Source organism: Syngnathoides biaculeatus, chromosome 17 (assembly GCF_019802595.1).
Source record: "Syngnathoides biaculeatus isolate LvHL_M chromosome 17, ASM1980259v1, whole genome shotgun sequence".
NCBI classification, from domain to species: Eukaryota; Metazoa; Chordata; class Actinopteri; order Syngnathiformes; family Syngnathidae; genus Syngnathoides; species Syngnathoides biaculeatus.
The window spans coordinates 4,677,172-4,690,977 of record NC_084656.1 but is presented as its reverse complement, the minus strand read 5'-3'; the positions used below and the strand labels follow the sequence as shown (position 1 = coordinate 4,690,977).

Genomic DNA, 13,806 nt, shown 5'->3' with positions numbered 1-13,806 from the left:
ATTTTGTAGTGTATTAATTTTAATATAGTTGAAAAGGATGAGAAAAAAAACATTTCATTCACTGTGCCAAATCATGTTTTATTTGTGAAGAAGCTAAAAAAACTTATTTTATGTGTTAATGTGGAATTTTTTTAGTACTCTATAATGGCTTCAATTTAGGCAATTAAATCATTTCTTCTGATGACTTGCTTGTTGATTTGGCTGTATGCTTGTCATTATCCTTCTAAAAGGTAAATTTTCTCAGTAACCTTTTTGCAGGGAAGGATTTGAGCATCAGTTTGGTACAAATAAATACTGGCTAACTATTTTTTACACTGTATAGCAGTGTAAATAGTAAAATAAATAAATGCTAAATACATTAACATTTTATTTGAAAAACAAATAAACTTCAAAATAAATGGCCATTGCAGATTACCAATCCTAATCCATTGTCCTGGAATGGTTTGTTTGAGCCCACAGGTTCCAAACCTGTGTAGTAAAAAAATAATTGGGGTTTATTGTACATGCTTGAGTTCTTATTACACAGGATTTTATGAGGTTAAAGGACAGCCAATCGGAAAGCAGGATTTCCTGCTACTTTGTTCCAGCTCCAGCTCTGATGTCAAGCATGTGTGCTGACATGCTTTTAAACACGTACGCCTCTGGTGTATTTATTTTTTTGCCTGTACCACATATGACAGTGCTTATGCTTATGTTCACGCATTCTGTTAATGCACACACAAGAACATAACAAGAAAAAAGGAATGGAAGACTAGAAAGAGGAAATAACTGTTTCTGACACTCATTTAACATAGTGCTTAGTTGAGCAGTGAAAAGTGTACATTTCCCCCACTGGAGGGCACCCTGCGTAAAACTGTGCCAAACAAATATGCGTGCATCTAAGATGACATGCTGTGGTGACCCCTGACGGGACAAGCCGAAAGGAAAAGAAGAAGAAAGGGTATTTTTTTTAACAATGGTTTTCAACCATTTTGGGATCCTGGATCCCCTGCATTTTTTTTCATCAACTCTTAGGTAGATATAGGTCTCAATCACATTTGAGTAAAATCCTCTCTTAATATCATAGGCTTTTTAAAAAAAATATGTTTTATTTTTGCAGAACTCCTCCAATTACATCACAGACCACAGGGGGTCCAGGGATTCCCGGTTGAGAAACACTGCTGTAGAGAGCACACATGGAATGAAATAACTCACATGTACAGTATAGTATGAGTCATTCTTAGCATATTCTGACCACATGCGAATGTTTATGAATTTTATATGTGTAATACCTGAATCAGACTACAAGATTTTAGCCCTGATATTGGCCTGATTATCTATAGTTGGCAATTTTGCAGAAGAAAAATGAAATCAGGAATGGTTTAGTGTGTTTGATTTCATTTAGATATCTTCCGTGTGGTGTGACATATCAAGTACAACCTTCCGACAGCGCACCTTGATGTCATCCAATAAGATTGCATAATGTAACCGCCACATCGTCTCTTATGGTTGCAAAGCACTCATAAAATTGACTTAACAAGAGTTAAATACATGAACAGTTGGGATACACTGTGGAAAAACATACATTTTATTTTTTTTGTCTCACTGTCTGAGGTCAAATCAGACTAAACCTCTCCTGCTTCAGGTCAGTCATGATCACCAAAATTAATTTTGTTAAATGGCACAATAATGAGAGAGACAATTTTCTTAGAGAAAGTTATATCTTACTTGAGGTCAAAAGTTTACAGACACAAATAGTGCTACGTCTTTAAAGGAGAAATCCAGTGCTTTGCATGAACAGTGTATCCAATAGGTCATGTAGTATGTACCCTATTTTGACAATGTGATGCTAAATCCTCTCTCATTTAATAGTGTTGTGAGAAGATTTTTGTGGACAGTTCCGAATTTTCAGGGGGGCTGCCATTTTCGCAGGTCACATGATGTACGTGAGCGTATGTGACGTGTACTGTGCCGTTCCAAACGTTCGATTACATGGGACACCATGATGCCCAGTGCTGATTTCTCGGACGTTCGATTACATGGGACACCATGATGCCCAGTGCTGATTTCTCAGATTTATCCTCATCTGATGAAGAAATAGCAGTTACTGCCACCCTGGCCCTAAGCGTACTGCCAAAATGGTTAAAAAGTGGCTAGAGTATAATAGCCAGTGTCTTGGAGTGGCTGCTAAAAAGTCCCGATCTGAATCCCATTGAAAATTTGTGGGTAGCTCTGAAAAGGCGTCTGCGAGCATGGCAAGCGAAAAACCCGACTCAGTTAAATCAGTTATGTCGTGAGGAATGGGCCATGATTCCAGCAGAGTACTCTAAGAAGCTTGTGGAAGGTTACCCAAAAGGTTTGAAAAGGTTTGGCCCAAGTCATGCAGTTCAAAGGAAATACTACTCGATACGAAGGGAATGTATGTACGTAAACTTATGAGCTTGATTAAAACAATATAAATCTCTTTCCGAAATTCTCTCTCTCATTATTGTGGCATTTAACTAAAATAATTTTGGTGATCCTGACTGATCTGAAACAGGAGACGTTTAGTCTGATTTGACTTCAGACAGCGACTCAAAAAATAAAATGTGTGTTTTTGCATTGTATGCACACTACTGTCTTCAACTGGAGATACGACACACCCCTTTCAGCAGTGTACTTACGTAACTTAAAATGTGGGGATGGGAGGGCTGGGTGTTGTACATTTCCTGCTATTTTATGGTCATCGTTTATCTCTGTGAAGCATTTTGGATCACATTTTCTATATGAAAAGTGCTTTTTTGGAGCAAATTGTTATATTTGTGGACAACACAAGAACCAAAATAACAAGAATGCCTCCACATTGTGCTCCATATAACACCAAGGGAACAGGAAACGAGCTTTCATCGGTAAGAGTACTTTTTTGGCTCTTTCTTTAAAGTCCTCTTTTAATATCATATGCTTTGACAGTGCGAAACAGTTGACGACTGTACCGCCAACATGTAATATGAAACATACATGTATATATCCATCCATCCATCCATCCATCCATTTTCTTAGCCGCTTACCCTCACGACGGTCACGGGAGTGCTGTAGCCTATCCCAGCTGTCAACGGTCAGGAGGCAGGGTACACCCTGAACTGGTTCCCAGCCAATTGTAGGGCACATCGAGACAAAACAGCCGCACTCACAATCACACCTAGGGGCAATTTAGTGTGTCCAATTTATGTTGCATGTTTTTGGTATGTGGGAGGAAACCGGAGTGCCCAGAGAAAACCCACGAAGGGACGGGGAGAACATGCAAACTCCACACAGGTATGGGTCGGGATCGAACCCTGGACCTCAGAACTGTGATGCCAACGCTTTCCAGCTGCCCCACCGTGTCGCCCACATGTAAATATGATCTCTAAAATATTATAAGTTTTAATTTTTAACCATTTAGTTGAAATTGAATTTTTAATGTTCAACCATTTAACACAATAAAATAAGCACTGAAACCATCTAGCGTTGACGGTTCATTTGTCTTGTCAAAGAGTAATGCCACTCATCCTCCAGAAAATCATGCAAAATGATTTTGCTTAAGTTCTCTTATTTCTTAACAGGAATTAAATATAGAAGTTGCTTTTTGAAAAATGTAGGAAAACTTAAGTTGGCAACACCAACCTTTGTAAACTAGATTCTCTCTTGTTTGCAGCCATGTAATTAGAGCAAGCAGTGCATGTAAGACAACTATGCCAAAAATTGTGTCTTCCTGAGCAAAAGAAAAACTCCTTGAATTGATTAATCACCTGGCCTTAACATCTGGGTAAAGCTGCAAAAATCTGCTGCACTTTTCACTTCCAAGAGAAAAGAGATCTGAAGTACTGTATAAGTATTTTTTTTTTTTTTTTTTTTTTTGCAATAGATATGTGTGGTGAATGTTTTTGGAAGTGAAATGAAGATGTTGAGGTTCTCGCTTGGAGTGAGCAAGTTGGGTTGGGTTAGAAATGAGCTGATTAGAGGGACAGCCAAAGTTGGATGTTTTGGAGACAAGGTTCGAGAGAGCAGACTTCGATGGTTGGGACATGTTAAGAGGCGAGAGAGTGAGTATATTGGTAGAAGGGTGCTGAGGATGGAGCTGCCAGGCAAAAGAGTGAGAGGAAGACCAAAGAGAAGGTTGATGGATGTAGTGAGGGAAGACATGAGGGCAGTTGGAGTGAGAGAGGAAGATGCACGAGATAGGCTAAGATGGAAAAAGATGACACGCTGTGGCGACCCCGAACGGGACAAGCTATAGGAAAAGTAGAAGAATGTCTGCATGTTTGGAGCAAATGTTCTAGTTGTCAACTTATAAGATGGGGGGAAAAAGCCTTTGAAAAAGATGTGACCAATAACCTCATGGCCTGTCAACAAGTATTTCATGTACAAAACAAAGTAAATTATACCTATTTTTTTCTGAACTATACAAGGAGCCCTGAGAATAAGAGAGCAAAACCTCTTTCAAGTGAAATGCGGAAGTAAATTATAAGAATTCTACTCCAAATTTGCCACATTGCCTGGATTGATTTGGAAACATTGCCTGCCTGGGTAACCAGTATACTCCACAGCATGTAAAATCCAAAACAGGACTGCACTTTTTTCATTCAGGCATGTTGGTAGATGTGTTGTGCTCAATCGCTTGGTTTCTGATGCCAGGGAAAAAGGCACAGTTAAAACAAAAATATGGGGATGAACACAGGACATTTTTACCAGAACGGGAGGGCTCATATTTTTTTTTTGTTGAGCACAAAAGCTCTGCCCTTTGTGTCAGATGTCTATCGCATTTCAGAGCTTCAAGTCTTCACTTCCTCTCACTCCACGCGAACATCGACATGGAATTACCAACAGGGACTAAATTTCCCAGTCCCAAGTTAGCCACTTTGAAAAATCCCACAGAAAACTAGATGCAGTTTAAAAAAAGAAAAAAAAACATCCAGAGACACTTTCATCATGTTAAGCGGCTTGGAACATTTCAAATGAAAAAAACCCATACAATGAATGGTAATTTATTAAAAAATGACTTGGTTTTGTCGCTGAAAGGATGTGTCCTGAAAAGCAAAATCTTAAACAAATGTTAACAGACCTTCATCTGTTCCGCCACACAGTTGTACAGAGAATATTGGACATTAGCATGGCTACTGATTCACAGTTGCACTCAGACCTACAATCATATTTTAGTGTTACATTAGATGAGAATTGTGACCTACAAAACAAGATTTGGTTGAACTGGCAGTTTGTATGTGTGAGAGAGCACACAATGTAATTTTTTTTTTAATTACTGGGCGGTGGTCTTGGTACTCTGTAGGAGTCGATTTTTCTTGTTATCATGTTTGTGTGTGACATTTACAATTAATCTGGGTGAGCAAAGGAATGTATGTGATTAAAAAATGATGTTCGTCTGTATAATGTGGCTCATTGGCTCTTTCTTGTGCACGATGTGGCTCTTTGCCGTAACACAGTAAAAAATGTGGCTTTTCATCTTTGAAGTGTAGTGTAAAGCCTAATTCATACTCGAGAAAAGATTTTCTCAGAAACAGTTCAATTTGTGTCCTGCAAAATATGGACAGAAGATAAATATGTGGAATTAAGAAAAAAAAGGAAATGAGCAAAGACAAAACCTTCCTGACACACCAACATTGCCTCCTTCTCTCTCCAGGGTGGGAAGCCTGACCTGAACACGACTCTGCCCATCAGACAGACAGCATCCATCTTTAAACAGCCTGTTACCAAGGTTACAAGTCACCCGGGAAACAAGGTAAAGACGGACCTGCAGAGAGCGACTGAGCAGCCCAGACAGGTAAATCTCAATCTCTCTCTCTCTCTCTCTCTCTCTCTCTCTCTCTCTCTCTCTCTCTCTCTCTCTCTCTCTCTCTCTCTCTCTCTCTCTCTCTCTCTCTCTCTCAACCCTCCCGCCTCTCATACACTCAAGGCTGCAAGGTAGTGGAAAAAATGCCATTACATTTTTTTAAGCCAGTGATATATATTGCTATGTGAAATAATATATAAAATAGTTGGCATGGTGGAGCAACTGGTTAGAGCCTTTGCCTCACAGTTCTCAGGAATGGGGTTCAAATCCTGGCCCCACCTGTGTAGAGTCTGCATCTTCTGCCTGTGCCTGCATGGGTTTCCTTGGGGCACTCCGGGTTCCTCCCACATCCCAAAAACATGCAACATTAATTGGACACTCGAGATTGCTCCTAGGTGTGATTGTGAGTGCGACTGTTGTTTGTCTACATGTGCCCTGTGATTGGTTGGCAACCAGTTCAAAGTGTACCCTGCTTCCTGCCCGATGACAGCTGAGATTGGCTCTAGCACTCCCGCTCGTATCCATTATAATTAGATACTGAAACATTACCTGTGTTATATCCCAGAAATGTTTTCAGTGTAACTGAATTTCCTTAGACATGGCTCATGATGTTGATGACTTTTGACGTAAATGTGCTTGCAGTACGTGAAGAAGCTCGGAACCTTTTGTTTTGGCATAACTTCCGAACATGCTCAGTATGGTTAACTTGCATTTCCTCTTTTTCCGGGTGAATACTGATTGTTTAGGATCAGGCTTGTTTTGTTACCAACGTTTATGAATTTAAGACATAAATTAATGTCGAGACTACACAAAATAAGCAGCGTCTTTCTATATCTATGTATTTCTACTCGTAATAAATTTTATGCGCATGATTTTTTTGTGCTCGACTGCAGATTTGCGGATATGATGGCGCGTGAGCACATACGCGCCCGTCAAATCACAGTGACTGCAATATGGTCATTCTCAATAGTGAAATAGGAATTACAGCAAGTGTACACTGTTTCCCGTGTCCTTTTTTATAGTTGTTATACAAGGACATAAGTATACAACACTGGGCTGTGCAGTTATTAGCCTAACATGGGTGTGCTAGTCACTTTCAATATTACAGGTGAGCAATATTACAGCCAGTTGAGCAATATTACACGACATCAACATCGCAGTGGAACCTACGATATGACTACGGTGGACATAAATTGCAATGACGATATTCAAACAAAATACTGTGCAGCCCTATTTAGTCCCGTCTTGTCTTTTCTCTACTCACTCACTCACTCACTCACTCACTCACTCACTCACTCACTCACTGATGTCCCCTGATGTCCTCCGCTTCCGTGTCGTACGCTCTGCCAGCGAGGTATGAATACGTCCCGAACACGACCCGTCCGGCTCTCGTTCCGATGGGACGTGATGTGAAGTACCTTTGTCTAAAATAATGAGATTTTACTGGATTCCCAAAATGGAGGCTCGCCAGTGCTTGCGTCTTATCTCCTTACAAGCTAGTGTATTGGACCATTCGTATTTTCCCTCTTTGATAATCAACCTGAAACCTCCCAAAGGTTTTGAGGTAAAATGTTTTATGATTGGTACTTGATCCTGTCTGTAAGAATTTCAATCCAAGTCATGAGCACCCATACACACGCAGACTAGGAATCAAGGGAGAGAGACTACTCGGGCAAATCAGTGGCATTTCTTTAGCAATCAGTCCAAACCTCCATCCATGTTTTTGGTCCATATCGCATCACGAGCAGTTCTGAATGTTTAGTGCCTTACTCCTGTACTCAGGTAAAACAGTGGCATTTCTGCAGCAATAAGCCCACACCTCCATCTCTGACTTTGCTAGATATCTGTCCCTAAAAGTGGGGCCCTCCAGTCTGTATGAGCTCAGTTACAATTTAAATACATTTACCTAAGAATGTATATTTTGTGTGTTAAAATTATTTGAGAAAGTCTTCAGAAGAAGAAAAGAAGATGCTGTAACTGATTCAAATACAACACACAAAAGGCAGTGGAACTTTAAGAAACTTTGTTGTAGGGTGAAGGACAGGGGTATTGAACTTCTTTTCATTACCAGCCACTTTACGCGGCTGAGTGCTGCATTGTGCAGGCGAAGCGACGCAGCAGCCCGACGCCGTCCGACGCGCACATCGACACATTTCGTATGCAGATCTTTTGTTACGTTAGGACAGATTACGTGGTCCACCTCAAAACTATTATTTTTTTTTAGTAGCTGTACACACATCTACCTGTCATTTGGAACCCACAAAGCTCTTGTCCACTGCACATGTGCAATCTATTTTTCACGACGAACTAGGTCTCTTGCAAACTTATGAAGGTTAAATGCATTCTCCCTAGTTTTCAAGCAATGTCCAGCAATGCAAGGAGCCGGCATTTTGGCTAACACGAAGGAACAACGAGCTACCTTCCCGGAGGTAAAACTAATGGAAACAAACGAGTCCACTTGATGGCGGGTCTGTCCTTTACGTCACTTCCTGCTTCTTCTCAAAAAACAAATCCCTCGAGACAACATGTTTTGTGGTGAAAAAACGCATGGGTCCATGTCGGCTGCCGTTTTTTCATTAATAACATACTAAAAATCATGCATTTCATGACAGTGGCACTTTAAAATGAGGTTTTAAAACATAAACAAGACAGCAGTCCTTAATATGCAAACAGAAACACGTTCTGCTCCTCGTAATCCATTTTTACAATTACGTATTAGAAAAGAATTCAGGAACAAGTTCACTCCCATTTACGGAATGTCTCCGAATGCAACTTGCGCACTCGCAGCTGTGCCTTGCATCCCAACAGTACTTTCATTCTGAAGAATGAAACAGGAAATGTAGTAGGTGTACATTTTTTCCTGTGTCCTATTTGATTGTTGTCTTACAAGGAGATAAGTATACAATATTCTGGGATTCTGTGTTTTTTCAAGTGTTATATTTTTGGGGCAGCTGTAGAGTGTTGGCCTCACAGTTCTGAGGACTGGGGTTCTAATCCCTTCCCTGACTGTTTGCCGTTTGCATATTCTCCCTCTGTCTGCGTGGGTTTTCTCTGGGCACTCCGGTTTCTTCCATCCATCCATTTTCTGAGCTGCTGATCCTCACAAGGGTCGCAGGAATGCTGGTGTTTATCCCAGTTGACATTGGGCAGGAGGCAGGGTACACCCTGAATTGGTTGCCAGCCAATCGCTGGACTCATAGAGACAGACAAAAGTCACACTCACAATCATACCTAAGGGCAATCTAGAGTCTCCAATGAATGCATGTTTTTGGGATGTGGAAGTGCTTATCTATCTATCTATCCATCCATCTATTTGGTGGGTTGGGGGATGACCTTTTTTTTTATAGAATGACCAAGTCACAAAGATCTACCCGCTACAAAAAAGCAAAACATATTTATTTTAAAGTATATTGAGGATTCTTAATGTGTATGTTTGTGTGCCTTACATAATTGCATGAGCCAATATTACATGACATAATTAACTCTATAAACATTTTTTGTAACTATCTGAGTGCACGTTGATGATCACTAAACACCACATGAATGAAAATGCACACCGAGGCTGTGCCACTCACATCAGTAGATTTGTCCAACTGTAGTGAGAAACACAATCTCCGATGTCCTTCCACACATCAGCCATGGCTTCACAGCGCCGTGTAACTGTACTCCTTGACAGCTGCAGAGATTTTCCATCCATCCATTTTCTTCACTGCTTATTCTCACAAGGGTCGTGGGGAGTGCTGGAGCCAATCCCAGCTGTCAACGGGCAGGAGGCAGGGGTACACCCTGAACTGGTTGCTGGCCAATTGCAGGGCACATTTAGACAAACAGCCCCACTCACAATCACACCGAGGGGCAATTTGGAGTGTCCAATTAATGTTGCATGTGTTTGGAATGTTGGAGGAAACCGAAGTGCCTGGAGGAAACCCGCTCAGGCACGAGGAGAACATACAAACTCCATACAAGTGGGTCTGCGATTAAACCCGGGACCTCAGAATTGTGAGGCCAACACTTTACCATCTGATCCGCCCTGCAGAGATTAACCATTTTGGAAGGACTTCTTGTTCTTAACGATGATGTGATGAACCCTTGGTACGATCCTTTGATGGCGGCTTTCGCTGTTGAACTATACTGTTTGAAAAGTGACTGCTGTGCGGCCAATTGGGACTTTACTTCGTTCACTTTTCTCATTCTCAGTTTGCTTTTCGGTGGAATATCGGTGTCGTATTTTCCATAAACAGAAAAGGCTGCGACACATTTCACTACACTGGTAGATGAGGCAAACGAACTTCGAAAATGACATTGTGAAAAAGTTGTCCGCCTCCCATTCCGTATGAAAGTGATACCTTTTTGTCGTCTTTACTGCAGCATCCATACTCATGTTTGTTAAGATTTTTCAAATGAGAGCTTAAAATAGGGGGGAACTCACTGACAGCGTGATTTCCTGTACTGTCGTAGTTAACACATGCGCGGTGAGCTCAAGTTAAATAAAATACGGCTGACGTCTTTTTTTTTTTCTTGGCGTGCCGTGAATCGCAATCGACGCATTGAGCACCCCTGGGGTAGAGGGTCTGATTCACAGTTATGCGGACCGGTGTTCAAATCCCGGCCCCACCTGTGTGGAGTTTGCATGTTCTCTCCATGCAAACTCCATGCATGGGTTTTCTCTGGGCACTACTGCTTCCTCCCATCTCCCAAAAACATGATTTAATTGCAGACTCTATTGCCTTTGGATGTGATTGTGACTGCGACTGGCTGTTTTGTTTTTGTTTTTTCCCTGCGTATGGCTGGCAAGCAGTTCAGGGTGTATGCCGGTTCTTGCCACTGGTTAGCTGGGATGGGCTCCAGCACTCCTGCTACGCTTGTGAGGATAAGTGGCTCAGAGAGGGCACTTTCAATATTACAGCTGAGTCACTGTCACTCACTGAATCACTATGTCACTTTCCATTATTTCAGTTGAGTCACTGTCACACACTGAGTCACCGAGTCACCAGTACACCAACATTACCGGGGATCCCATGATGTGACTATTGCACATGTACATTGCAGTGATGATAAACAAAATACAGTGTAGCGCTTCGCTCTCTATCTCGCACTCACTCTCACTCAGTCAATCCCGAGGCGTCTGTTTCTGTTTCCCTCTTTCTCTTTTTCTGTCACATTTTCCCTTTCTCTGCATCACAGTGGACCATATGTTGTGTGATTATTAAGCATTTAGATTACAGTGACGATAAATAAAAAAATATTGTGCAGCCCTACTCTCTCTTACTGGGTATCTGTTTCTGTCTGTTTATCTGTTCCATTCTCCCATTCTGTATGTTTTTGTGAAGTATCATTGTCTGAAATGATAAGCTCTGACTGGATTTCCAAGAGGTAGGCGTCACTGATGGTGTAGTGGTACACACCCCTGACTTTTTTCCGGCAGCGTGGGTTTGATTCCTGCTCAGTGATGGTGTTGATATCTGCCCTGCGACTGACTGCTGACCAGTTCAGGGTGTAGTCCGCCTTTCGCTCAGTGCTGGCTGGATGAGGCCCCAGCTCTCCCGTGACCCTTGTGAGGATGAGTAGCTTGGATGATTGATGGATTTCCAAGATAGAGACTAGCCAGTGCTTCCATATTATCCTTACAAAATGACGCATCAGACAATGTTTCTCTCTCCCTCTCTGATAATAAATATCAACCCACCAAAATGTTGAATTAATTATTTTATTGATACGTGATGCTTTCCGTCAGATGTTATTACTCAGTTTTCCCATTAGAATCAGAATCTTATCATCTCTTAAAGAGCAGGAGTACAAAGAGGACAAGGTACAAAATGAATTGTGGGCCACATTGTATTCACGGTTCCTGCACAGGGGAATTATGACTATGAAACCATATCATTAATCGGCTCATTTTTTATTGCATACACTACATATTGATGGATAACCAATTTTTAAATCAAAAGTCAAGACTGTTCTGTTGCTTGCAATATTTTAACATTGCGTTTCACAATTTGAAATTGTGATAGAAATTTTAAACAAGTATCATGGATGTTGATGCATATGATTTGCTTTTACAGGCCACATAACTTTATGTGGACCTTGAGTGTGACACAGACACACACACACACACACACACACACAAAAAAAAACACAATCGAAGAAACACCATACCCTTACACAATATTGTGAAAAATTGTATGCTCCAGCGGTCATAACCAAAAATGTAAAAAATTCTTCCAAGTACTGTATTGCAGAAAGTGAAACGTAAAGATGGGTAAATACCCAAAAGCAGTGATATGAAAACATGAGCAACCTATGGACTAACTTCCATGAAGTAAACAAATTGCACTGGGGATAAATGAAACATGGTGTCTTTTTATCCTCCTCGAGGCACTAAGCCGACGGCCTGAGGGCAAAAGCTCAAACTCATTAAGGAGTGGATGATTAGGATAGTACATAATGGCATTTGCTTTCTCAGAACCTGTCTGTTATGAACAGGCACGAGCTCAGCCTGCTGACTCCCAGAGATATTTCCCACCATTTTAACACGACTATAGATTCTTTTTATACAAATTCATCTATAAATTTAGCAAAAATACAAGAGGATGAAACAGAGTCAATAAAACTTCTGTAAAAGGGTCATTAAAAACATAGAAGTGAATACAGTAAATTAAAACTTGAAACACATATAAGCAAGATAAAGTACAATATCCTTTCAACACGTGCAGTGGCACACATCAGTTTTTTTCACACAAAGTTCAATACAACCAAGTCACCAGTCAATATGCCATCCTCACTCAGTCTCACACCAAACCAAAATCATAACCCCACAGCAATCAGAAAAGCACAATAAGCAGACAACAAAACAACCAGAACCATGACTGAAGAAATAATTGAAACAAAACATTCACTTCAAACGCTCTTTATGTACATATTTGGCACCGCAAAGCATGCTGGGATCACCTCCATCCTCAGAGTGACACTACAATACGTTAGTGTAAAACATAGGGTAGCATGCATGCACTCAGTTTAAAAAGGCAGCAGGAGCAAAACCAAGTTTGGTCGTACTTTATTGAAGTATTTAACAATGTACGTACACACGTTCTTTTTTTTTATTAGTCCACATCCACAAATGCATCAAGTCCTCATCTTCTGTATCCGAAACTAACACCCGGGCACGTTCTCCGTCAAACACCATGTTCCCTCACGTCATTGTCGGAGTCAGTCTCACCCTGCGGCTCCCCCAAAGGTGCTGGCCTTTGGAAAGCTTGAACAAAAGTGGAAGCAGATAAGTTAGCCCAAGCATCAACAATCCATTGACACATTGTGCCTCCCTGTCTTAGTAAAGCTGTGTTCGCCATCTGTCATCCATCGCTCCCACGCTGCTCACAACTTCACTTTGAACGCTCTGTTTACACCGATGTCCAACAGCTGAACTTGTTTCGTCAAGCCTCCCAGATGATTTGGTAGCATCTCTTTGTTGGTGTCATTTTCGGGGGTCCTTACGAAAGCGATGTTCTGCACAAACAAATACTGCCACTTTATACCTATGGTGGGGTGTCCCTTTAGCATCCCTTTCCCACACCCACCCTTCCCCCTTGTGTCCGCATGCTGTCCTCAATCATGCCCGCCTTTCCTCCATACAGTGAAGAAAATGGCTGGAAAAGGCTACGGAGAAATTGCCAAGCAACTTGGTGAAAAAAGGTCCACTGTTGGAGCAATCATTAGAAAGTGGAAGAAGCTAAACATGTCATTCTCAATCCGAGTGGAGCACCATGCAAAATATCACCTCGTGGGGTCTCAATGATCCTTAGAAAGGTGAGGAATCAGCCCAGGACTTGGTCAATGACTTGAGAAGAGCTGGGACCACCGTTTCTAAGGTGACTGTTGGTAATACACTAAGACGTCATGGTTTGAAATCATGCATGGCACGGAAGCTTCCCCTGCTTAAACCAGCACGTTAAGGCATGTCCCAAGTTTGCCAATGACCCTTTGGATGGGACAGAGGAATCATGGGAGAAAGTTTTGTGGTCAGATGA

General features: G+C 41.4%; 1 protein-coding gene across 2 annotated transcripts in view; it reads left to right on the top strand.

The window, feature by feature from the left end:
* mbd2 (methyl-CpG binding domain protein 2) overlaps window positions 1–13,806 on the top strand; it is a 41,202-nt gene that overhangs the window by 9,566 nt on the left and 17,830 nt on the right. For both annotated transcript variants that reach the window (XM_061801068.1, XM_061801067.1), the window contains exon 3: window positions 5,633–5,773. In XM_061801068.1, coding sequence (XP_061657052.1) covers window positions 5,633–5,773 — 141 coding nt within the window. The remainder of the gene's footprint in view (window positions 1–5,632; window positions 5,774–13,806) is intronic.